The sequence below is a fragment of the Peromyscus leucopus genome, chromosome 20, assembly GCF_004664715.2.
Source record: "Peromyscus leucopus breed LL Stock chromosome 20, UCI_PerLeu_2.1, whole genome shotgun sequence".
NCBI classification, from domain to species: Eukaryota; Metazoa; Chordata; class Mammalia; order Rodentia; family Cricetidae; genus Peromyscus; species Peromyscus leucopus.
The window spans coordinates 36,397,525-36,423,196 of NC_051080.1; the positions used below are offsets into that span (position 1 = coordinate 36,397,525).

The window sequence follows — 25,672 nt, forward strand, 5'->3', positions numbered from 1 at the left end:
CTCCCCCCCTTTTCTCTGTGTAGTCCTGGCTATCCTGGAACTCACCCTGTAGACCAGGCTAATCCCAAACTCAGAGATCTGCCTGCTTCTGCCTGCCAGGTGCTAAGGATTAAAGGCATGAGCCATTATCTTTTCTTTCTGAAAGGTTTCTATTTGTCTTTTTAACAAAATTCTGAGCCTTTCAAAACCTTTAAGCTGCCGGGCGGTGGTGGCGCACGTCTTTAATCCCAGCACTCGGGAGGCAAAGCCAGGTGGATCTCTGTGAGTTCGAAGCCAGCCAGGGCTACCAAGTGAGTCCCAGGAAAGGCGCAAAGCTACACAGAGAAACCCTGTCTCGAAAAACCAAAAAAAAAAAAAAAACCTTTAAGCAACCTACCACTTAATGTAGGATTAAAAAACACTCACGTGGGAAGTTAGCATGATGGAAGGCAAAGACAGGTTTTGGACAAACATCTCCCCCTCTCACAGTAATCTCTTTCTTTCGACGTAGCTCATCAACTTCATACTACAGGGTGGAAAAAGAAGACAATAAAAGTTCTTCTCAATTTAAGTTTTATTATCACAATGGAAAATACTAATACTTTTGACATGAATTCAAGTTTGTGATGCACTTGACTAAAGAGCTCCAGTTTCCACAGGTTTTTGAACAACCTCTCAAAAGTAAGTCCTAGCCAGGCCAGGTGCTTTGTAATCCCAATGGAGCAGGTAGAAGGATCAGCCCAAGTTCAAAGCTAACCTTATCTACAAAACACTTCCAGACTAGTCAGGGTTACTTAGTGAGACAGTCTACTACAAACAGTTCACTTCTACCTAAAACTACAATGAGGAAGAGAACTTGGGCCCAAATGCTCTTTCCATTACAGAGCTTTTCTGGACAAGCAATCATTTCTGAGTAGAATACACTATCAAGTGGTTAAAAGCACACAAACACACAATGTTAATTTATTTTAAAAACTAATTTTATGAGGGTGTAGCTCCATAGTAAAGTTTAAGCTTTACATGCATATGGTGCTAGGTTTGAACTCAGCACTGCTAAAAGAAAATTAGCTCAATGGTTGAGAAGAACTTGCCTTCTTGGACAAAACTCAGGGTTTGATCAAAGAGAGAATATCATAAATCTGATGTGCCTGCCCATGCCTATAACCCTGGCATCCAGAGGTGAAGTAGCCAGATATCAGGTTAAAGGCCAGCCTAGAATTACATAATGAGACCATGCCACAAACAGAATAGTTTTATCACATAAAAATTAAAACAAGGCCGGGCGGTGGTGGCGCACGCCTTTAATCCCAGCACTCGGGAGGCAGAGGCAGGCGGATCTCTGTGAGTTCGAGGCCAGCCTGGGCTACCAAGTGAGTCCCAGGAAAGGTGCAAAACTACACAGAGAAACCCTGTCTCGAAAAAAACCAAAAAAAAAAAAAAAAAAAAAAAATTAAAACAAATGACAAAGGCAAGCCAGGCGTGGTGGTGTCCTTCTTTAAGCCCGGCACTCAGATGCAGGTGGATCTCTTGAGTCTGAGGCCAGTGTTTGGCTACATAGCAGGTTCCAGGCTGGCTAGGGCTACAAATCAAGACCTTATCTCAAAAACAACAACAACATTACTTAAAAAACATTAAAACAGGGGGTAAAGAAATGGCTCAGTGGTTAAGAGCACTGGCTGCTCTCCCAGAGGTTCTGAGTTCAATTCCCAGTTACCCACATGGGGGCTCATAATCATCTATAATGTGATATGATGCTCTCTTCTGGCATGCATGAAGACATTATTCATATACCTAAATAAATAAATAAATCTTAAAACAAACAAACAAATTAAAACAGCCGGACATGGTGGCGTAGCGCACACCTTTAATCTCAGCACTCGTGAGGCAGAGCCAGGTGGATCTCTGAAATCGAGGCCAGCCTGATTTCAGAGCGAGTTCCAGGACAGGTTCCAAAGCTACACAGAGAAACCCTGTCTTGAAAAACCAAAAAGGGAAAGGAAAATAAAAAATAAATCAAGCTGGATGGTGGTGACAACCACCTTTAATCCCATGGTTTAGGAGGCAGAGGCAGGTGGATCTCTGAGCTTGGGGCCAGCCTGATCTACAGAGTAAGTTCCAGGACAGCCAGGGCTACACAGAGAAACCCTGTTTTGAAGAAACAGCACAACACATGGCCGGGCATAGTGGGTAAACGCCTTTAATCTCAGAACTTGGGAGGAGGCAGAGGCAGACAGATCCGTGAGGTTGAGGCCAGCCTGGTCTAGAAAAGCGCGGCTAGGGCTGTCACAGAGAAATCCTGGGGGAGGGGACAACGATGGACCAGGACGGACGACTACCTAAAACACAAAACACTCTACAACACATGAAAAAGCTATGACCTAATATAAAGCAAAATATGAAGCACTCAGATTAACCCCTTTTAAACCCTCTCATTCCCCCACCCCCTTACCGGAGTCAATCTGGCTACTTCTGGGTGTTCCACATAGAAATTCTTCTCAAACTTGGGGAGTTCACTCAAATCCCACTTCTTCTTACGTAAACGCTCCCCAGGATTACCAAACTTCTTCGGGGGAAGGCCACTACCACCTCTTGCTCCAAACCTAGAGACACCAGAAAATGTTGATGCATAAGTATCCATCTCATGAGAAAGGAAAGCACAGGAAGTGGTAGCTTCCGGAAAGCCCTTTAGAAAGACCATTCATCTTATCATCTCAAGAGATTCTGGAACCTCACAAGGCTTGAATTCTAATTTTTTTTTTTTTTTTTTGGTTTTTCCAGACAGGGTTTCTATGTGTGGCTTTGGAGCCTGTCCTAGAACTCGATTTGTAGACCAGGCTGGCCTTGAATTCAGAGATCTGCCTGGCTCTGTCTCCCCAGTGCTTGGATTAAAGGCATGCTGCCACCACCACCCAGCTTGAATTCTAATTCTGAAACTTACTATGTAATCTGGGAGCACACTTTACTTCTCTGCCCCCTAGTTTTCTATGCAGAGAACAGCATTACCACTAGCTCTATCCAGCTGGCAAAACTGCTGGCTACCAACTACATACCCAGTGTGGTTTAAGTGGGACTAGAGACTCTGCATGGACTAAAACCTAAACAGGTTCCTGCCCTCGGAACGAAGAAGATACTCTTTTACCTGCAAGAGCAAGATTGTGGACTCGAAGAAAACGTACATACTTTAAGCAAGCCCCTCAAATCTACAACAGCTTCTTGGCCAACTTCCCCCAACTTGCTGGGGCAAGTACTTCTCAGCTAATCTGCAAACTACTGGGACATCAGGAACTAGTGTTCTATTCAAAAGAACCAAAATAAGGAGTTGTAGGTGCTGGAGAGATGGTTTAGAGGTTAAGAGCACTGACTGCTCTTCCAGAGGTCCTAAGTTCTATTCCCAGCACCCACATAGTGGTTGACAACCATCTATCATGAAATATGGTGCCCTCTTCTGGAGTGCAGGTATACATACAGACAGATCACTGTACACATAATATTTTTTAAAAAGTTGTAATCCTTTCCTCTCTAGCCTTCATCTTATAACTATATATTTTACTTTATATCCCCTTTTTCTTTCCCTAATAGTACTACTCTTGTTTTGAGGCAGAACCTCATTTAACCTATAGCCACATGGCCCCAGAAACTCACAACAATCCTCCTGCCTCAGTCTCCTGGTGGTAATACCAGGCCCAAATAATACCGAGTTACAAGAAGAAACCATCAGTATGTAGGTTAAGGCTTTTCTTGTTTGTTTAATAAAATTCAAAGCTATATATGGTACTGAACAGGTGTAATCTTAGCACTTGAAAAGGTAGTGGCAAGAACAGAGTTCAAGGTCAATCTAGACTATGAGATCCTTAATCAAAACAAAACCCCCTTCAGATAGATTTAAAATTAAGTCTTGTTTTTCATGTCTTTTACAACAAACAGGTAAGCCAAACAAGAATAGATATGGCCACTTGCTAAACCCAAAATGTATGAAACTAGAAGCTAATTATTCCTGGAACAATCCAAGTATCACCCTTATCTGCCTTACTCTATGTCAAAGTACAGAGCTTTATTTGCTACTCAAATGCAAATTTTTTTTTTTTTTTTTTGGCTTTTCGAGAGAGGGTTTCTCTGTGTAGCTTTGGAGCCTTTCCTGGAACTCACTCTGTAGCCCAAGCAGGCCTCGAACTCACAGAGATCCAGCTGCCTCTGCCTCCAGAGTGCTGGGATTAAAGGCGTGCACTACCACCGCCCAGCTTCAAATGGGGCATTTTAAAATCTCATTTCCTATTCCTCGTAAAAGACTACACAGTCAGAGACAATTCAATAGTAGCTACTTTGAAGAATTTCAAGACCAGCCAGTCAGGGAGAAGTGGGACAAAACCTACAGCCTCAAATCCCCTTCTGCTGAGCCTGGTGTGGTGGCCGACACTTGCTATCCCAGAGTTTGGGACACTGAAATATGGTGCATTCTAGGTCAACTGGGGCAGACTAAGGCACCCAGACAAGATTTATGGCAAGAAATTTTACTGGGATTCATTGGATATCTATCTTCAGTAGGCAGAATTGGGGTAATTTTATTAATACCACTGCTGAACCAACACAACAGAAAACTATATACAGCCAAGTACACCCATCAGTTTCAGAGGGCCCCAGACTTTGTCAGCTCAATGTCTTCTGAGTTGGCCACTCCACCCCCACTTGTAAATCAGTCAACTAACAAAACTCTGAAACACTCTTCAAGAAATATAAAGCCAGGTCTTTTCAGTCCTGCAAAAATGTAAAAACAAAATTCCCTAGCTTAGGCCTTAAAAGTAAATGCTGCAGCGTAACTGGATCTTTAAAAGGCAAAAAATAAACATGAAACGTCACGGGCCCTGTCTAGCTCTCCCAACTTCGATCTTTTAAAAAGCAACTCCAGCACTTCCCATCCCAACGTGTTTTCGAATTAACAAAAAATATGACCGCAAGGGGAGTTAAAATCTGGTTTGGACTCAGAAAAGGCCTTCTCGACGCCAGCCCCTCGAAAGGGACGGCTGGAGACGTAACGGAAAGGAAAATCGTCATCTCGAGATCGCTTTTCCTGGACTGGGGCCTCCGGGTTCTTCCCGGACAGACGCTGCGGCTTTGCGGGGGCCAAAGGACGAGCGAGGCGGGCCACGCGAGGCGGACGAGGCTGGCCTGCTACCTCCGCGCCCCGCCGGCGGTCGGCGGAGGCGGCCGCCCGAGCCAGAGGCCGGCGCACGGCCGCCATTGTCCGGGGCGAGCCGGCCGCGGGCTACCCCGCCCCCCCTCCCGCTCCTTCCCTTACCCTCCACGGTCCCGGTCCCGGTCCCGGTCCCCAAAGCCGCCTCCGCGCATGGTCCCAAACGGATAGAGATCTGGGAGCGGGGCACGGATGACCGAGCTAGGAAGGGCCTGCGGCTCCGGTCTCGAGACGACCGAGGGCGGCGGCGCCTCCGCTGTTGGGGCGGCGGCAGGCGCGGCGCTCTCTCGCTCCGACGCGCTGTCTCCCGTCGCAGACGCCACCGTCGCCGCCTCTCTCGTCGGAGACGGGAGCAAAACCACAGAGAATCGGGGTGGTTAGTACGGTTGGGGGGGAGGCCTGGTCACGCTCAAACCGGGCGGTGCCGCGGCTGAGGCGTCTCCCTTCCTGCCCGGCGACTAGCACAAAATGGCGGCGGCCGCGGAGACCCTGCCTGCTCCCACTTAACGCTACGCACGGCCGAGACGCTACGTAAACAGCGTCTGGAGGAGCCCGAGGGCTCGGCGCAGCGCTACCCACATTCTAGGAAGAGCTCTACGTCAGTGACGCAGCGGGGGCGCCCTTGGCGGCCCACCCAAACCAGGCAGAGTACGCAACGGGCGTACCGTTCTCGCGCCGCCAGCGCTAGAACGTGCGCTGGGGGGCGGGGCGAGCCTCCGGGGCGACGTACCAGGGTTGGCCGGCCCACTAGGACGAGGATGCGCAGTCTGCGTAGCGCATTCTGTTTAGAGAATAGACCTTTTTCCCCCAGCATTCCGAGCTCCAACGGCGCTGGCGGCCGGCCGTGTGCAGACACAATAGCCGCCCTCCGTGTTGTCTTGGTCGGGCGTCAGCGGGGAGGCTCTTGAGGCCCTCTGGAGTGGCCTTGGCCCCTCTTCCCGCCGCCCCGGGGGCGCCAAGCTGGCGACGCCTCCACCCCACCCCACCCCACCCCCCGGCGCCATTTTCTGGCGTTGCTTTTTGCCGCGCTGGCGCCGCAGCCATGTTGCATGCGTCGTGCCGCGCTGTTTAGGGGGCGACAGCCCAGCCGGGCTCATAGACGCCCCGTGTTTCCCCCCCGGTTCACGCTGACGTGCATTTTCCCAATAGGCTGTGGTCACCGTTGCGGCCGTGCACGCGCTCGCACACGGGCCACCGCGCCTTCCCCGGAGCCCGTCCTGCGATGGGCGCCGATGGCCTTGGCCGCCCCTAGACCGGGCGTCTCCCTCCCTCGGGCCTGCGGCTGCGGAAACGGGCTAGGTGGCTTTCTTTGTTGGCTTGGCCGTACTTCCTGCGCGGAACTGAGCAGCTGCTGCGTCCCGAGACCTCTGGTCTTCTGCAGATGCCGAGGAAGGAGGCCGTCGGGCCGGACGGAGGCCGTCGCGTCTCCCGAGGGTTGTTGGAAAACCCGGGAAGTGAAATGGCCTCACTGGTCACTTGGGCCGCAACGCAGCCAGGCTTGGTGCTGGTTGCCGGGACACTTGGGGAGCCAGCCCATTCCTTGGCTCAGAGTTTGTGCTCCAGGGAGGCTGTCAGATGACCAAGGTTTATGGTAGACAGTTGCTAACTTGGGAAAAGAAAATGGAGGAGGGCTGCGAGGGTGGAGGCCGTAGAAAAGCGGGGAAGTGCTTGCAGATCTCTCTGAGTTCAAGACCGATCCGGTCTACAGAGTGAGTTCCCGAAGAGCCTGCGCTGAGGGGACCCTAGCCCACTGGAGCACGTGGCTCTGGCGGTCCTTGCACATCTGCCCCATTCATTCCCTCTGCCTTTCTAAAAACCATTAGCCAGGCGAATCCCAGCACTCGGGAGGCAGAGCCAGGTGGATCTCTTGAGTTCGAGGCCAGCTTGGGCTATGGAGCAAGATCCAGGACAGGCACCAAAACTACACAGAGAGACCCTGTCTCGAAAAACCAAAATAAATAAATAAAAATCGTTAGACTGCATTCCTAAAGCTAGCCACCAAGGTCTGGTCCCTTATTTGGCCACTTAACTCCTCCTGAGGCTGACTACCAAGTTTCCTCAGACATCTGTGTTTATTTGTACTACTCCCATATAGACATATCCATAATTAAAAGTACTTTTTTTTTTTTTTTTTTTTTTTTTTTTGGCTAGGGGGTGAGGTGGTGGTGGTGCCACATGCCTTTAATCCCAGCACTTGGGAGGTGGGAGCAGGCAGATCTCTGAGTCTGAGGCCAGGCTGGTCTACAGAGCAAGTTCCAGGAGAGCCAGGGCTACACAGAGAGACCCTGTTAGTTAAGCAGCGGTGCTTGTGGCTGGCCACCACTGCGGCCATGCCCTGGATGCTTCAGTGGCAAACGAATCACCAGCCATGGTTACCTTTCTAGAGCTTTATTAGCAGAGAGAGGGGGAGAGGGAGAGGAAACAGAAGGCGAGGGCACGCCCGCTTTTTAGGCTGGGACGCGGTCGCAGGCTGATGATGTAATAAGGACATAATCCTTACACCTCTCTCAGAAGAAAATACTTAACATTTTTCCCCCCAGAGCTGAGGACTGAACCCAGGGCCTTGCGCTTGCTAGGCAAGCACTCTACCACTGAGCTAAACCCCCAACCCCTTAAAACATTTTAAAAGATGGTTCAACTTTATATGTTTTATTTTTAAATCGTACTGTGTGTGGAGCCAAGTGTGGTGGCGCACACCTTTAATCCCACCACTCAGGAAGCAGAGGCAGGTGGACTTCAGAGTGAGTTCGAGGCCAGTCCCATCTACAGAGATAGTTCCAGGACAGCCAGGACTACACAGAGAAACTCTCTCAAAAAACAAAACAAAACAAAAAAGTGTGTGTGTGTGTGTGTGTGTGTGTGTGTGTGTGTGTGTGTGTGCGCGCGCGCGCGCGCGCGCGCGTGAAAGCAGGTATTTAAGCAACATCCCAGAAAGCAGACACGTGGTTTTCTGGTCTCTCCTGTCCCCTCTCTGAGGGGCTGGAGAATTACCCGGGAATACTTTACCCATTAAACTGGGGCTTTTTCTTTCTTTTCTTTCTTTCTTTCTTTCTTTCTTTCTTTCTTTCTTTCTTTCTTTCTTTCTTTCTTTCTTTCTTTCTTTCTTTCTTTCTTTTTCTTCCTTTCTTTTTCTTTTTTCGTTTGTTTTTTGTTTTGTTTTGTTTTGTATCTGGTTTTTCTGTGTAGTTTTGGAGTCTGTCCTGGATCTCACTCTGTAGACCAGGCTGGCCTCGAACTCACAGAGATCTGCTTAGCTCTGCCTCCCGAGTGCTGGGATTAAAGGCGCATGTTACCACCACCCGGCAAATTGGGGCTTTTTCTAATTTGGTTTAATTTGTACTAATTTGGATTGTTGGCAGAGAGGCCTATCAGGGTGCAGAAACCTTTTAACAATACCCATTCTAAACCAATGAGCCATCTGTCCATCGCTAAAGTTTGTTTTTTGTAAACACAGAATTCCACTAGATAAAGAGATCAGAGACCAAGGGCTTTTCTTTAGAGACAAACCAAGCTCTTGGAATTAGTGACAATATGTTTAGCTTAATCTACCTCCTCAACCCACCCCTCCTTAAAAATCTAGGAAATGACAGTTGTGTGCTCACACTGTTCAAAGCATGTGCCAAGAGTTTTCACTATTTTAGTTCCTCTGTTAATGCAATAAAATAATAGGAATCTCTTACAGAGATGCTGGGAAAGCCAGTGGAATATCACTCAAGGTAGCGTCTCATGTATAATATTCAACAACTGTTAGCTGCCCTTGAGAGACCACTGGAGCACTATGATGGGCTTCTCCCGACCCCAGCCTCCACTAGGCCTGAGTTACAGTTAAGGTTCAGTTTCTCTTTAGGTCTCAGTTTCTGTTTCTGATAAAGCAGATATTGCACACCTGGCATGATTCAGCACTTACAGCCCTAGCCAATCAGAAACATATTAATGTGGCTGCTGCTCACTTGGCCAATCATGTTTAGGATGACCTGATCCCCTCCTGGTTGTCTATAAAAGGACCTGAGCTTCTCTGCGGGTCGTGGCCATTTTGTTGTGTGGCTTGACCCCTGCATGCAGGAATTCTTCGCTCGAGAAATAAACACTCTTGCTTTTGCATACATGAGTGGTGGTCTTCTGTGGGGTGATCTACAAGCGAACCCTAACACCATAATCTCTCCACTTTACAGATGAGAAGGCTGAGGTCTAGAAGGTTGCTTAGCTGATCCAGAATCACACATTTAGTATCGAGGACTATGGGGGTCCAGCCCCTCGATAGTCCCCTCCCAGGGTCCGGGAAGAATCTACAACCAGCTGATAATTAATCTTTGATGAAAAGAAATGAATCTATGTACACGAAACTCCTTAGTCCATATACTTTATTATTCTGTGACAGTTATAAGCTTATATTCTGCTCTCATATTTAGGTCATCTTTAGCCTGATTTCTCTCTACACTTGTCTACGATCCCCTCTAGGTTCTATCTTAATTCCTTCATCTAGTTCTGCCCCTTCTAGGTTCTCATCCATTTTGTTCCTTCCCATATCATCTCCTCTCTCCACTTCTCGTTCTACTTCATCTTGTTCTTCCCCATCTGACTCTTCCTCATCTTCCATCTCGTTCCTCTTGTCCTCTCTTCTAGTCCTTCAATCTAGTTCTTCCCCATCTCAGTTCGTTCCTCTCAAGTTCTTACCCATCTAGTTCTTCCATTCTCTTCTCTCTTCTCCTCTTGTGCCCTGGAAGTCTGGTATATAAAAGGGAAGGTCCGAGCTAAATTGTGTAAAGCTATTAAAGTCCACCTCTCCTAGGCGGTGTCCCCTTGTGGAATTTACCGTAAGTCAGGAGACTTGCACGTGGGCTGTTACCATTGTTAGTCCACCTGGGACTAACAATGGGCACCCACCTGGGTGGTGTTTCCTGTAGTCCTTGAAAGTGGCCAAGGGAGATAGATAATCTGATTCCAGAGAAAGCCTGGAAAGGCTGTTCTCCAAATACCTGGAATGTGTATGTCCAGAGAGTGATCAGTCTACACTGTTAGTCCTTCTTAGGGGAAAGTCAATTGGAAAAACTATGAAGGCACACATGATTTTCATAACAGAAGACAGCTGATATATAACAAACCAAGTAACACCAAAAACTCCTTGGGATTTGGCTTCCTCTGGAGGAATTCCCTGATTCCTCCAGGTAGTGACTTTGCCATAACCAGCTGAGTTCTTATGATATATTCCTGCGGCCCGCAGCAATTTAGTACATAGAATTGTGTAGTATTGTCTTAAGGTTTCTATTGCTTCAATAAAACACCATGGCCAGAAAGCAAGCTCACACTTCCACATTGCTGTTTATCACCAAAGGAAGTCAGGGCAGGAACTCAAAACAGGGCAGGAACCTCGAGGCAGGAGCTGATGCAGAGAGACCTTGGAGGAGTGCTGCTTACAGGCTTACTCAGCCTCCTTTTGTTTTGTTGTTTGTATATTTGTTTTTGGTTTTCGAAACAGGGTTTCTCTAGCTTTGGAGCCTGTCCTGGAACTCACTCTGCAGACCAGGTTGGCTTTGAACTCACAGAGAGCCACCTCTCTCTGCCTCCTTTTTTGTTTGTTTGTTCAAGACAGGGTTTCTCTGTGTAGCTTTGTGCCTTTCCTGAATCTCGCTCTGTAGCCCAGGCTGGCCTCGAACTCTAAAGGCGTGCGCCACCACTGCCCAGCTCCTCTGCTTCCTTTCTTATAGAATGCAGAACCACCAACCCAGGGGTGGCACCACCCACAATGGGCTGAGCCCTCCCATATTGATCACTAATTGATGCCTTACAGCTGCATCTCATGGAGGCATTTCCTCAACTGAGGCTCCTTCCTCTCTGATGACTGTAGCTTGTGTCCAGTTGACCCCAAACCAGCCAGTACTGGTGTTCAGCAGCAGCCCTGGCCTCTGCACTGCAGATGCCTGTGGCCCTCCCAGTGATGACACTGTCTCCAGACACTGCCCATTGTCTCCAAGGGGACACCATGCCAATCTAGAAGCCGAGCTCAGGAAATAGGTCCATCTCAGTGGGATCACAGGTTGGTTTCAATCATATTTTCTCATTTGTTTTTTCTCTTTTGGGGGGCCCACCACCCAGCTCCCAAATAAATTCTCACACAGAAGCTTATTATTACTTATATCAGGCCTTTGCTTGGATTAGTTTCTAGCTAGCTTTTCTTAAATTGCCCCATATACCTTTTGCCTCTGGGCTTTTCCCATTCTGTTCTGTACATCTTACTCTTACTCTGTGGCTTGCTGTGTAGCTGGTTGGCTGGACTAAAGCAAGAAATTCACAGAGTCTGCTTAAAGGGCAAAGAGATTTATTAAGAAAGGAAAACTCACAAACAGAACAGAGGAATTGTTGCAGGGTCCTGGAAGAGGTGAGGCACAGTCCACTGTTCTGAGACTATCCCAGCATCCAAGTTCCAAGAGGGAGACAGGGAGAGAGTGCCTACCTGATAAGGGTAGCCTGAGAGGCCACGCCCCAGGGGCATGTACTTTAAGGTCACAGGCAGGTAGAACAGTTACCTGCGTTTCTAGGGCTGCACTTCAGGGTCTCCTGATGTTTTCCCCTTCTATGGCTCCTCTTCTCTTTTCCTCCCACATTTCACCTTCTATTTATCTTCTCTATGCCTGCCAGCCCTGCTTATCTCTCTCTCCTGTCTTGCTATTGGCCGTTCAGCTCTTTATTAGACCATCAGGTGCTTTAGACAGGCACAGAAACACAGCTTCACAGAGTTGAACAAATGCAACATAAACAAAAGTAAAACACCTTAAAATAATATTCTGCAACACTCGTTTGCCTCTGCAAACTCTCCCTGCTTTGGCTGCTACCCATTTTTTGTTTTATTATAACAGCAAAATCCATACACAGAGGAATTTCAACCACTAGGAGACATGTTCTTTTCAATCAGATTTGAAAGGGATGTTTTATTGTTGAGCTATTTTTGCTGAGCTGAGTACATTCTGTGTGAACATTCTATCTGATTTCTATAACTCTGCAGTTTTATCACTGATAAATTCACCTAAGTGTGAAACACAGTGGTTCTCTTTTCTGTCTTTGAGACTTGTGTGGGTTTTCTAAAAAGCTGGCTCATTACCTGAAGGGTGGAGAATATGGATATGCTTAAGTCGACAGTGACCGGAAGCAGATGCTATTAAATGGTAGTATACGAAGGACAAATGCACAGACAGCTTCTGAGAATCTTAGAGCCTGAGCTATCATACAGACTCCCCTCACAACATGGGTATGACATTAGTTAACAGTGCACCACCCCAATTGACAACGGCAGAACTTTCCTTCCCTGCGGGCTTCATCATGGGTAATGGTAAGTGACAGGTGCAGAGACACTCAGAAAAGCAAGCAAGTCAGAGCAGTTGGAGCATCTTTGTGTGAAGACAAATTCCATCAGCTTTGGCAAGTTTGAAGCAGCAGGGTAGAGAGCTCCAGGCTAGCTAGCATGTAAAAAATCTACCCCGCATGCTTGCGCGCACGCACGAATATACATAAACTTATGTGGTACTCTACTTAATTTCAGTATCACAGATATTACAGTCCAAAGATATTAACTGGAAAACTCCAGAGATGAACTGTAAGTTTTTTTTTTTTTTTTTTTTCCACTGCCAGATCTTTTCTTTTTTATTGGGCCATTACTTTTCTTCCATCTTGTAGGTTTTATTTATTTTATTTTTATTTCTTGAGGTTATTATTACATCATTCCCTGTAGTTGGAGTTTTCTCCATTCCTGCCAGGGCCCGCAGCCATTCAGACCCAAGTAAACACACAGAAACTTATATTATTTATAAACTGTATGGCCATGGCAGGCTTCTTGTTATCTAGTTCTTATATCTTAAATTAACCCATTCTATTAACCTAGAAGTTGCCATTTGTCTGTGGCTTACTGGTATTTTACATTGTTTCTCATAGAGGCAGTGGCTGGCAGTGTCTGCTGACTCAGCCTTCCACTTCCCAGAATTCTCCTCTCTTCCTGCCTGGCTACTGGCCAATCAGCGTTTTATTTATCAATCAATCAGAGCAACACATTCACGGCATACAGAGCTGTATCCACAGCACTTCCCCTTTCTTTCTTTTTTCTTTTTCCCAAAAGGAAGGTTTTAACTTTAACATAGTAAAATTACATATAACAAAACAATTATCAAGCAAGAATTACAGTTAAAATATCTAGTCTATAATATCTAGTCTATTTGTATTTGGCAAAAATAAAAAAAAATATCTATCTTTACCTATCCTATATTTGTGAGTCCAAGGTTTTATATCTAACTTATCTTTTATCATAACTAAGGAAATTATAACTATCTAGTCTTCAACTACATTAAAGACCTCAGAAGGATATAATATTATCTGAGAAATGGGAGAAAGATGCAAGCAACTTTCGGGAGTCTTGCAAGAGTAGACAGAGAAAGCTGGCAGCCTGAACAGTCATCCAAAGTTCTGTAAATTTGGGGCATCTGTCTTCAGCCCACAGACCTAGAGTCTCTCAGTCACTTCTCTCTGTGTCCTGTAGAATGTCTGGCAGTTTCCTCTGTGAAGCAGGAGCCTGAAGGACCGTTTTGCCTTGAAAAGTTCAGTGGTCACCTTCCTGAGTCTTGCATGTCCAGTTGATACATTTTTTCAAGCAGTCCAGGCAAGAACAGTTTCTTGCCCAAATGGCTATTTTTGCCAAAAAGAAGATAAACTCCATACAGAGTGTCTTCAATGCCCATCTTTCTCTTTGAAGTAAATCAGTGCTGCCAGGAGCAGACGTATCTCACTGTCCAGAAAGTCTGAATTTTTAAAACATTTTAGATGCCATATTCTGTAGGTCTTTGAAGTGTTTGCAGATTATCTACCTAACTGAGTTATATCTATGTATACCTAGAAAACTTTACATGGCTATAAGTTTTGACTATCATAGAAGACTATTAATCTGTATTTTTAATTATCCATTACAATCTAAATAAGTTACATAAGCATAATACCTCAAATGAGAGTAGAGCTATATATACAGTATAACAAAATTAAGTTTAAACTTGTATCAATAAACAAATCTATAGCAGGAATCTTAAAAGTTGTTATTAATAAAATCAAACCCGAGGCGAGTTATTGGGGTCCATGCTGGTAGATCAGAGAGACAGAATAAGCCACAGCTATCTCACCTTGCCAATTCCTTAGCTGGTCTTGTCTCCTCAGACTGGAGGCCTCTGAGTCCTCATCCCAATGGCTCTCAGCTGAACTGCTGCTCGAAAGCCTGAAGCTTAACCAGCCAAAATGCCTGAACTGTAAGTTTTACTGGTTTATTTTATGTTATGTGTCTGAGGGTCTTGCCTGCAAGTACGTATGTGTGCCACAAGTGTGAGGTGCCTGGGAAGGCCAGAACAGGACGTCAGGTCACTGGTTGTGCTCGGCTATTGGTGTGAGCAACTTCTCAAGACAGAAGCTCTGGAAGATAAATGCTCCATTCCTGCAAAGGGCCCAGCTAGTTAGTACAAAGAGCCACACTCCCAGGACTTTTTTCTTTTTTCTTTTTTCTGGTTTTTCGAGACAGGGTTTCTCTGTGTAACTTTGGTGCTTTTCCTGGAACTCGCTCTGAAAACCAGGCTGGCCTTGAACTCACAGAGATCCATCTGCCTCTGCCTCCCAAGTGCTGGGATTAAAGGCGAGCACCACCACCACCCGGCTCACTCCCAGGACTTTAGACCCTCCTGTATAGGCCACACCATCTCCTGGGTCACTGGGAGGCCAGCAGAGAGAGGTTTGGTAAGTATGTGCTTACTCTCTTGGACCCCTGCTCTGGCAGAAAGTAGACTGTGTCAGATCATTGAGAGATGACATCACTGCAGAGCGAGGTCCCAGCCTCTCCTCTCCACCATCCCTATCAAGTCCTTCCGGTGCAGGGGGCTGCCTTAGACCCTCCAGCCAGCCCATGCAGCTGCAGTAGCAGCTCTTTTCTTCCAACAGAAGGCTCTCCGATCTCTTTCCAGGCACTGTAGAATGGGCCGGTGAATGCGCTACAGCCATCTTTTGACCAGGACTGGAGATTTGAGAATAAAACGAGGGCAGAAAGAATGGAGGGATAATGAGAAAGACTTAGGCCCTTGACCTGAAACTGGTTGATTTCTGGGCTTATGCAAGATGATGCATTTCCTCATTAAAAAAAAAAAAAAAAACTGCTTAAGAAGCCTCACAGTTGTGCTGCACGCCTTTAATCCCAGCACTCGGGAGGTATCTCTGTGAGTTCAAAGCTAGCCTGGTCACAAAGTGAGTTGCAGGGCAGCCAGAGCTATTACACAGAGAAACCCTGTCTCAGAGAAAAACAAACAAAGAAACAAACAAATACCACCAATAACCATTCTCTGGGCCAGCAAGATGACTTAAGTGGATAAAGGTGCTTGCCGCTACATTTTGATTGACAATCAGAGTTCATCCCAGGATGGAGCATGGCAGAAACACAGAATCAACCCAGAAAAGTTGTCCTCAGATTTACACACTCACACACAAATGTCATAGAAAAAAATAACACAAGTCTCTTTCTTCCTTAGTAACAGGACACACTACTGTGTGTCAGCTGGGCCCCCTGCTGTCCAGGACAAAAGGCAGTCTCCTCCCACCTTCTTTGCAGATAAATATGGTTAATGAGATGTAAGGGCCAGGCTGTGTGGGAGGACTGCTTCCTAGGAGCTGACTCAGCTTAAAGAACCTTTCTTTTGCCCCCACCCTCCTCCATCTTTCCTCACCTAACTCCCAGCCTTTGTCTTTGCGGAGTGCTAGGATGGTCAGAACAGAAGCCTGGCCCGGGAGGAGGAACTCACAGTCTCTGGCTGCCTAGCCTCAGCCACCCTCTTAGAGTCTTTTTTTTTTTCCTTCTTCGAAAACGAGTTTCTCTGTGTAGCAGCTCTGGCTGTCCTGACTCTGTTGATTGGGTGTGTGCCACCATTGCCTTTTTTTTCAGTCTTGTTATGCAGACTAAGCTAGCATGGAATTTGTGATCCTGCCTCAGCTTCCCAAATGATGGGATTACAGGTTTGTGCTTCCATGCCTCGCTCTGCTTCTTTTCTGTATGAGAGAAATATGTCTGAATTTTATATAAAACAATATCATTGGGGGGTTTTCTCTTCTATTCAGCCAAGTAAAACCCCAACTAATAGACTAATGGTAGTCTCTTCAACAACTTTGTTTAATGTACTGCTGCTGCAGCAGAGGCTATGGTGAGTAAATCTTGAGACCCCACCTGAAAATGTTAGGCAAGCCCTGCTGGCTGGCCCTCTTCTAGTACCCAGAAGCAGCACTGGGGGTGTCACCCTGCCCGGGCCTTGGTTGGGGCTCTAGATGGCAAGCACTAGGCTCCAACTCCTGCTAACTGAAACACAGGGGACCTTGTCAGGACACAAAGGGTCATTGGGTTGGCAGGAGCCTGGATCACCAGCTTGGGAATGGATGCAGTTTGGACACGCTGTAGTCGGACCTCCAGCCTCGCAGCAGGAACAGCCTGCTCTGGCCATCAGCACGGCTGCTGACCTACTGTCGCTGTATCTGGGCACCTCTAACTCATGCTCTCCCCTTTAGGAGTGCCACTCAGTATCCTCCTCCCACAACAGACTACTCGAGCTAAGAGAAGTGACCTGATTTTTTTTGTGACAGGGTACCCCTGTGTAGCCTTGGCTAGCCTGGAATTTGCTAGATAGACTAGGCTGACCTCCAACTCACAGAGATCAGCCTGCCTCTGCCTCTGAGATTAAAGGCATGCACTGCCACATCCGGCTAGAGACAAATTCTTCTTGCTTGACACCTCCTCTGTCTGGCTTCAGTGTGTGGTACTTTGGTTTGTTTATTATTTTCTTTTTCAATGTGCTGAGAATCAAACCCAGTACTTTTGAGGTAGGTGCCCTTCACTGAGCTATATACTCCAGGCAGTCTATGGTACATTGACAGGGCAGCCTTAGCAAATCATACAATGACCTTTTCAGTGGAAGAGCTGAGCTTCAGCACACTTCTCCATTCCTTCATGACAGCTGTATTCTTCCCTCCTTGGGTAGAGAACATTGCCAACAGTCACCCATGACTGTCCCTCCTCCTCTCTTTATAGCTCATCTTCTGTCGACTCTGACATCTTGTCTTGAAGGGCCTTGAGCATGGTAAGCATGGTAGCTCATGCTCTACCACTGAGCTATACCTCGGCCTGGTCTCATGTCACCATCTCAGATCAATCTAACTGCCTCATGTCTCCCCCATGCCATTGTTAGTCTGGGGCCTGTTCTCTGAGTTTCTACCAGATGAATGTTACAGCTGCTTCTCCATACCAGCCCCCAATCAGAGCATGCCTGAAATCAGTCCTCTTTGTAACTACAAAGGCTATTCTTGTGCCTACCTTGAGCCTACCAAATACCAGTGGTGGCAGAGGCTTCAAGCTTCTTGCTATAGCAAGCTCTGAATACGTAGCTGAATAGGTAGCATCGCAAATGGTCTTCACTTTACAGGATGGATGATGGTGGCAGAAAAATGTGATTTCTTGGGGTTGGGGATTTAGCTCAGAGGTAGAGTGCTTGCCTAGAGAGCTCAAGCCCTGGGTTCGGTTCTCAGCTAAAAAAAAAGAAAAGAAAAGAAAGAAAGAGAGAGAGAGAAAGAAAGAAAGAAAGAAAGAAAGAAAGAAAGAAAGAAAGAGAAAGAAAGAAAGAAAGAAAGAAAGAAAGAAAGAAAGAAAGAAAGAAAGAAAGAAAGAAAGAAAGAAAGAGAAAGAAAAAGAAAAAGAAAAGTGTGATGTGTGATTTCTCTATTGGATATCCTGTTCTGGTAGAAGAGCACCTCAGTGCTCCAGGCAGCACCTTGGCTACCATATAGGGATAGCCTGAAGGAGAAGAATAGTAGTCCAGAGGCAGAAGAACAGATGAGGTGGCAGGTTCATGTCCTGAAAACACATTTGAGATCTGGGCGCCACTGGTGGCAGAAGTCAGCTCTTCCACCAGCTTTTCAGTTTCCTGAGCTGATGAATTTCTTGACATGCACATGCTGGTTTGAGATTCTGTGGCTTGCAACCAGGAGTGCTGATTGACCATTTTGCCCTGTGTTTCCCTCACTGCTCCCTACCCTCTAAAACAGGAGCCAGACCTCCTCCTATACTCTGGAAGGAAAATGACAGAGCCCAGTTGCTTTGGTCACAGGTGACAGAGTGAATCCTGGCTAGAAGAGCTCAAAGTGTACCTGTTGTTGGCCTAAACACCTACACAGTTTGCCATGTTCTCCTAAAGTTGACCCCAGATTTCAGTTTCTTTTCTATGTCCACAGGCCCAGCTACTGTTCTCTCAAGACAGTCAGCTAGAAAGGAATCTGGTCCAGACAGCATGCTCTATTGAAACAAGGCCTCCTCCCAGAATGACAGGCCTTTGTTGAGCCCTGGTTTCCAACTCTACTGCCCATTGCTGAACTAGAAAAAAAATTTCTTTTAAGGTTTTTTTTGTTGTTGTTGTTTTATTTAGGTTTTTTGTTTGAGAGAGGGTTTCTCTGTTTAGCTCTGGCTGTCCTGGAACTTACTTCGTAAATGAGACTGAACAGAGATCTGCCTGCCTCTGCCTCCCAAGTGCTGGGATTAAAGGTGCGCACCACCACCACCACCACCACCACCACCACCACCACCACCACCACCACCACTACCACCACCTGGCAGAAAGATTTTTTAAATGCCAAAATATAATGCACAGAAAGTTTTTTTAAATGTATCTAGTAACAAATCCCTTTCCTAGAACAAAACAATGCTTCAATATTTACATAGTAAAGTAATTCATTTAAATGATTTTACAGACTCTAGAAAGTCTGCTCCTAGATGCTTTTGTTCCTGCTCTATCAGAGTTGCTGCTCCCATGCTTTTACAGGAGAAAAAGACAGAAGGGCTCCGCCTCCCAGGCCCCACAGGCTGAGTGTTTTCTGCTGCCAGCTGGGCTCCTCCTTGGTCCGTCTTTGTGGTCTGTGCTTGACCTTTCCTTCCCCACAGTAGACTGCATTCTAAGAGTCAATTCAAGGTCTCACCATTTGCTCTCATTTTCCTGAGCATTGTCCCCTTCCCCAGTGTGCTGCTCCTTGAGGCAGGAACCACACCTTGTTTATTAACATGTAGCATCTGAGACTAGCCAGCAAATGACTGAATGGAGAATCAAAAACCTTTTGTAGCAAATACTTAACTTTTTAGATTTTCATGTAAGTTAATACAATATAAAAGATCATCTGGCCAGGTTCTGGTGGTGGTGGTGGTGGTGGTGGTGGTGGTGGTGGTGGTGGTGGTGGTGCATGCCTTTAATCCCAGCACTCGGGAGGCAGAGGCAGGCAGATCTCTGTGAGTTCGAGGCCAGCCTGGGCTACAGAGCGAGTTCCAGGACAGGCTCCAAAACTACACAGAGAAATCCTGCCTCGAAAAAATCAACCAAAAAAAGAAATCCTCTGTAATGGTTATATATTAGTATTTTAATTTCTAAATATCTCATCTTTTGAAAACTAGATTTTATTTCTGACAATCATACACACACATACATACACACACACACACACACACACACACACACACAAAACCAGTGTTCTTTCACAAATTCTGAGGGCTCTGTTCTAGATTTTACATTTAAATTAGCTCTAAAATTTTAAAACACTTTGAATTTTCTACCCAAAATATACAAACATGCTTTTTTTTTTTTTTTTTTTTTTAAGGTTTACAAACATGCTTTTTTAGATCAATGTCATATAGCCCAGGCTAGTCTTGAATTCACTATGTAGCTAAAGCTGCCTAGGTCTCAGGAATATTGAGGTTACAAGTGTGCACCACCACGCCCAATTATCATAATGCATTTTTTAAAAGTCATTTCAACTTGACAAGTCAAATGACTTAAAAGTTGGCCTACTGTTTCTCTTCTGTTGCTGTAAAGATGCATGTGCAGGCTGCCAGTGTGAATACCAACAGCTCCTTGGTGTACTCTAAACATTCCCCCTTACACATCTCCCTCTTGGGGAACAGCATCCAGTTACATAGGTCATTGGTATTATATCCCAGAAAATGTTGGTCTGAGGGAAGTCTGAGGGAGTGGGACATCTTTGAGCTCCTTGGCTTTCTGTATGCTTAATGGCTCACTTTGAAAGACAGAAGGAAGGGCACTGAGTACCCTTTCCCATACCTGACAGGCACATGTATGCATGTGTCTATCAAGTAATTCAAGAATATGTATGCATATTTCTGAATCAACAAGCAGTGTATATATAGTTGGTTATATCAGGCTGGAACTTTTAGGATAAATATAAGCTTTAAATCTCTTTTCTGACTTTCCTTTAATAACACATGGAGAAAAGCAAACAAACTCTTATTTCAAGATGTAAAATCAAGACTGCTTTTCCATTTCTCCAGCTCCTAATAAGCACCAAGAAGCAATCTGTACCAATTCTCCACCTACTCCTTGGCATCCCCGATTCCTCCAGCAGTTATTGCGAAGGTGGCTTCATTTTCAGGCATCTCAGGGCTACAGAATACAAGGGAACAGAAGTTTATAAAAAGCTCTGTTTCTATAAATACTGTGCACATGTCACAGTCGTCACGTTCCCATCAGTCTGAGTCTCCAGAGACACTGCCGTGCTGCTACAGCTAAATGTGGACTACAGAACTTACCTAGCAGTGTTATCAACCCTCGCAAACATTTGTTAAACAACTCTATATAAAGTTTTGAATGTCAAGAAAAATTAGCCCCAAACTTGGAAACAGGCAAATCGGGATAAACTGGGTGTTCCTCCAGGGTAGTTTGAGGCCTGTGGTGCAGATCCTGTGTGGCTTGTCTGACTCCTTAGGGGTACACCTTTCTACAGGCTCTGCTAACACAAGGGGAGTTGTAAAAGGCTTTGAAATAAACTAGGAAAGTCCTGAGCACCTGCAATGGGAAGACGGTTGTCTAGCACATCCTTCAGTTACCTAGTTCTGTAAGGGCTCTATGCATTCTGAGTTGTCATTAACCGCAAGTAGTGCAATTCTACCTGTTCATAGAAGTACAAATTGTGAAAGTGGAATACCATTGACTACTGAACTATAGATATTGACCCATTTTTGATCAACTTGATTCATTTCTGCATTCCCTATTTGACTAACACATGTATGGTACTCTGATTTTTCTTTTGATTTAGTTATAAGACCCTATTAGCTTTCATTAATTAATTAATCAATGAAAACTAATGTGACTTTAAGGTCTTTGACGTGGGCTGGTGAGAAGGCTCAGCAGTAGAGGCACTTACTAATAAGTCTAAGGACATGAGTTTGATCCCTAGGGCTCACACAGTGGGAGAGTTGACTCCTGCAAGGCCTCTGACCCTGACATGCATGCTGTGGCACATGCATGCCCAAGCACTTGTATGCTTGTGTGCATGTGCTTGCACACACACACACACACACACACACACACACACACACACAATGTACTAAATCAATGTGTTATGGAGAAAGAAAGCTGAGTAAGGGAGATTAGGTGTGTGAGCACTGGGTGATCAGTTCTTTTTTTTTTTTTTTTTTTTTTTTTGGTTTTTTCGAGACAGGGTTTCTCTGTGTAGCTTTGCGCCTTTCCTGGAACTCACTTGGTAGCCCAGGCTGGCCTCGAACTCACAGAGATCCGCCTGGCTCTGCCTCCTGAGTGCTGGGATTAAAGGTGTGCACCACCACCGCCCGGCTTGATCAGTTCTTAAACAGGTAACTTTTTTCTTTTTATTTGTATGTAGTGCTGGAAAACTACTGGTGGGAGGAAAAAAAAACAAAAACTAGTGCTGAAAACAGACCTCAGAATCTTGAATGTGCTAGACAAGTCTTTCACCTAGCTATGCCCTTAGTCCTTTATTTATTTATTTATTTATTTATTTATTTATTTATTTATTTATTTATTTATTTATTTTTGAGGCAGGGTCTCTCTCTGCATTCCTGGCTGTCCTGGTACTCTTTGTAACTCAGGCTGGCCTTCTACCTCTGCCTCTTGAGTGCTGGGATTAATTACTTTTCTTTTTTAAAGAGAGGATCTCATTATGTAGCTTAGGCTGGCATTGAACTCCTCATCCTTTTGCCTCCCCTTTACCCAGCTGAAAAGGTAACAGTTTTGTGTGTGCGTGTGTGCGTGTGCGTGTGTGTGTGTGTGTGTGTGTGTGTGTGTGTGTGTGTGCGTGCGTGCATGTGTGTGTCTCCACTTCACTTCTTTTAATTTATTTATTTTTATTTTATGTGCATTGGTGTTTTGCCATGGGTGTCAGGTCCCCTGAAACTGGAGTTACAGACAGTTGTGAGCTGCCATGTGGGTGCTGGGAATTATACTCAGGTCCTCTGAAGAGCAGTCAGTGCTATAACCATTGAGCCATCTCTCCAGCCCCTCCACCTCATTTTTTAAGACAGGGTCTTTCCTAAATCTAGAGCACTCTATTTCAGCTACAGTTGCTCAGCAAGCCCCCAGAATCTTCTTGTTCCTCCAGTGCTGAGATTACAGATACATATCACCATACCCAGCTCTTAGGTGAGTACTACTGAGACTCTTCCAAACTTAGGTCCTTATGAATGTGTAGCAAGCACTTTACACACTGAATGATCTCCCCACCCTGGAGAAGGTAGCATTTGATCAAAGACTTGAAGTAGATGAGAGAGATGACTAGGCAAAGGGCTATGTGGGAGGGTTTTTCCAGGCCGAGGAAACAAGTGGGCAAAGACTCTAAGGTAGCAGCATGCCTGACAGTGCCTTCACTGGAGGATCACAAGTTTAAGACCAGCCTGGGCTACAGAACAAGATCTTGCTTTAAAAAAGAGGGAGGGGGATGGGTGGGAAAGATCAGTTGGTAGAGTTCTTGCCTCATATTGCTTGAAGCCCTGGCTTCAATCCCCAGCATTTCCTGAAAGCAGGTGTGGTGGTGCTTGTCTGTAATTTCAGCACTCAGGAAGAGAAGGGAGGAAGGTCAGAAGCTCAAGGTCATCTTTGGCTATATAGAGTTTGAGGACAGCCTGAGCTACATGAAACCCTGTCTCAAAAACAAAAACGTGTGAGGTGGAAGCACAGGGGGCAAGGGAGGATCAAGGAATGAGTTTAGGGTCATTCATGGGACTGGAGAGCTGACTCAGAGGGTCAGGGCACTTGCTGCTTACAGAGAAGCCGGTTCAGTTCCCAGCACCATGAACATCCACCCACACAGCAGCTCACAACAGTCTATAACTCCAGTTTCTAGAGCTCTGATGCCCTCTCTTGGTCTCCATCAGAACCAGGGATGCACATGCATATACATACATTCAGGCAATCATACAATACAATAAAAATAAAAATTTAAAAAGCTATTCATAGAGTGCTGTGTAAATGGCTGTAGAAACTTGGGCTTGGTTCTAAGTTACGGGAAGCCTGGTGGGTGCTTTGTCAAGGCAGCAAGTGCTCCCAACTGCTGAGCTACTTCTTCCACCCCTAGTTTTGATATCTTAAGCTCTGAACTAGTTCTCTGTTTTGATATAAGATGTACATTTGTTTGTTTGTTTGCAACAGGGTCACACTCTCTGGCCCAAGCTTACACACTTGGAATTTACCTGGACTGGCCTTACAATAGCAGTAATCCTCCTGTCTCAGCTTCCAAGGTGCTGAAATTATAATCATGAGCCACCACACCTGACCTGAATCTAGTCTATGGAAACTTGACATTACTAGCCTTACTAACAACTTACTGTTCTGATTCCTTACTGAATTTGCAAGGCTGAAACAATCTCCTAGGCCAGTAAGAATGGCTGGAGCTAGCACCACTTTGAGATCTTTGGCAGCAGTTAACTCTGCAGCTCACACACGATCAAGCCTATATGATAATGAGTATTCAGAGATGGGTAATGCCTAGGGGGCGCTCACCAACCTAAGACAGAGCGCCTGTGTGGCCTGGGCAGGCGTCTCCATGACGGGTAAGGTGACCTGCTGACTTCCCACGCAACCTAAGTCAGAAGCTCATTTATTAGTAAAAGGGACAGGTCCCTGGCCCCTGTTTTGGGTAACTGTTGCCTTGCTTGCTGACCTTAACCTTGATATCCTCCCTAAGCTAATTCCCTCCCAGGTTTCACCCTCCTGAATGTCTGTGTATCCTGCATAATGGGCGTTAACAGCTTAGATGCAAGACTGTAAAACATTGCAAACTTCTTCCTCCCGGGTTCTCCCATTGTGCTGTAAGCCTGTATTTAAGACCTCCTCCCTCCTTCAATAAACGGCATTTGGCATTTAAAAAAAATGGCTGGAGCTGTTTACCTTAAAGATCTGTAGGAGGACTAAATGAGACATGCAAATGACTGAACAGGTAGCTTAAGTTCATCGGTTAATTCAATGAATAGTCATTGAGTGTCTACCCTGTCAAGTCCCAGCTCGTTACTGGGAGATTAGTGAACTATAGTTAGTCCCTGTTGTGAGGGAGATGTAGAGCAAACAGTCAGTTAGTAAGAATGAACAAAGTGTTTGGATGTTAGCTGGGTGTAGCATGCCGACCTTTAGTCCCAGCACTAGGGAGGCAGAGTCAGGTGGATCTCTATGAGTTTGAGGCTAGCCTGGTCCACATAGCCAGCTCCAGGCCAACTAAGGAATACATAGTGAGCTTCTCTTAAACACACACACACACACACACACAGGGGTGGGTATTTGAGTGGGGCTAGAGACATGGCTCAGTGGTTAAGAGCACTCTTCCAGAGGACAGGGGTTGGATTCCCAGCACCCATATGGTGTGACAACTGTCCGTCTGACTCCAGCCCCAGGGGATCCAATGACCTCTTCTGGCCTCTGAGGGTAGTAGACACACATGAGACACACAGACATACATGCAGGCAAAATACCCATACACATAAAAAAATATTTTTTTTTTATAAAAAAAGAAAGTGTTTGGGTTTCTGGCACAGCACTCTATCTAAGAAATAGACAATGAAGTTCCAGTAATGAGACAAGATCATCTATTGTAATTCAACAAAGAACATTTGTAGCCAATTTCTAGAAATGACTGAAGTTAAAAAACTACAGCATTTATAGAGGATGACTTCTACAGGGACAGAAGAGAAGAAGAATCTTGCAGATGTGGGAACTAATCTTAACTCAATACCAAGACATTCTACCTGCTGTGGTCCATACTGGATCCAGACTAAAGCTCATCTGCTCTTTGGGAACTACTCTTCCCCCCTAGAAGAGTTACCACAAGTCTTTACTTTGTTGTTTGGGGTTGACTAATATCAGTCACAGATATTGTATTACCTGTTATGTCTCAGACAAGCAAATAGTGTGTAACTGTCTAGATGGGATGACACATTATACAGTTCATTACACATGGAAGGATTCTTCCATGTGTAATGAACTGTAATGAGAACAGAGACTTGTCTTTTCTCTCTCTGAGGTATATGCATGCAAGTATGCACACCTGTCTGTGCACATGTGGAAGTCAGAGGAGGATGTTGGATGTTCTCCTTTATTGCCTTCTATCTTGTTTTTTGAGACAGTCTCTCACTGAACCTGACGCTCGATGTTTCAGCTAAGCTGG

The 25,672-nt window shown here is 45.7% G+C and overlaps 2 protein-coding genes across 6 annotated transcripts in view; both read right to left on the reverse strand.

Annotated features, from left to right (window-relative positions):
* Positions 1–5,763, reverse strand: part of Ddx17 (DEAD-box helicase 17) — a 21,717-nt gene extending 15,954 nt beyond the window's left edge. For both annotated transcript variants that reach the window (XM_028871151.2, XM_028871152.2), the window contains exons 1-3: positions 5,273–5,763; positions 2,429–2,579; positions 406–505 (exon numbers count right to left, since the gene is read on the reverse strand). In XM_028871151.2, coding sequence (XP_028726984.1) covers positions 406–505; positions 2,429–2,579; positions 5,273–5,322 — 301 coding nt within the window. In that variant the 5' untranslated portion in view covers positions 5,323–5,763. The remainder of the gene's footprint in view (positions 1–405; positions 506–2,428; positions 2,580–5,272) is intronic.
* Positions 5,764–14,784: 9,021 nt separating this feature from the next.
* Positions 14,785–25,672, reverse strand: part of Dmc1 (DNA meiotic recombinase 1) — a 46,853-nt gene continuing 35,965 nt past the window's right edge. For 2 of the 4 annotated variants that reach the window (XM_028871280.2, XM_028871279.2), the window contains one exon: positions 20,443–20,649. In XM_028871280.2, coding sequence (XP_028727113.1) covers positions 20,580–20,649 — 70 coding nt within the window. In that variant the 3' untranslated portion in view covers positions 20,443–20,579. Of the gene's footprint in view, positions 15,195–20,442; positions 20,650–25,672 lie in introns of those variants that run through there. The other 2 variants (XM_037197670.1, XM_037197669.1) reach the window with 2 other exon arrangements.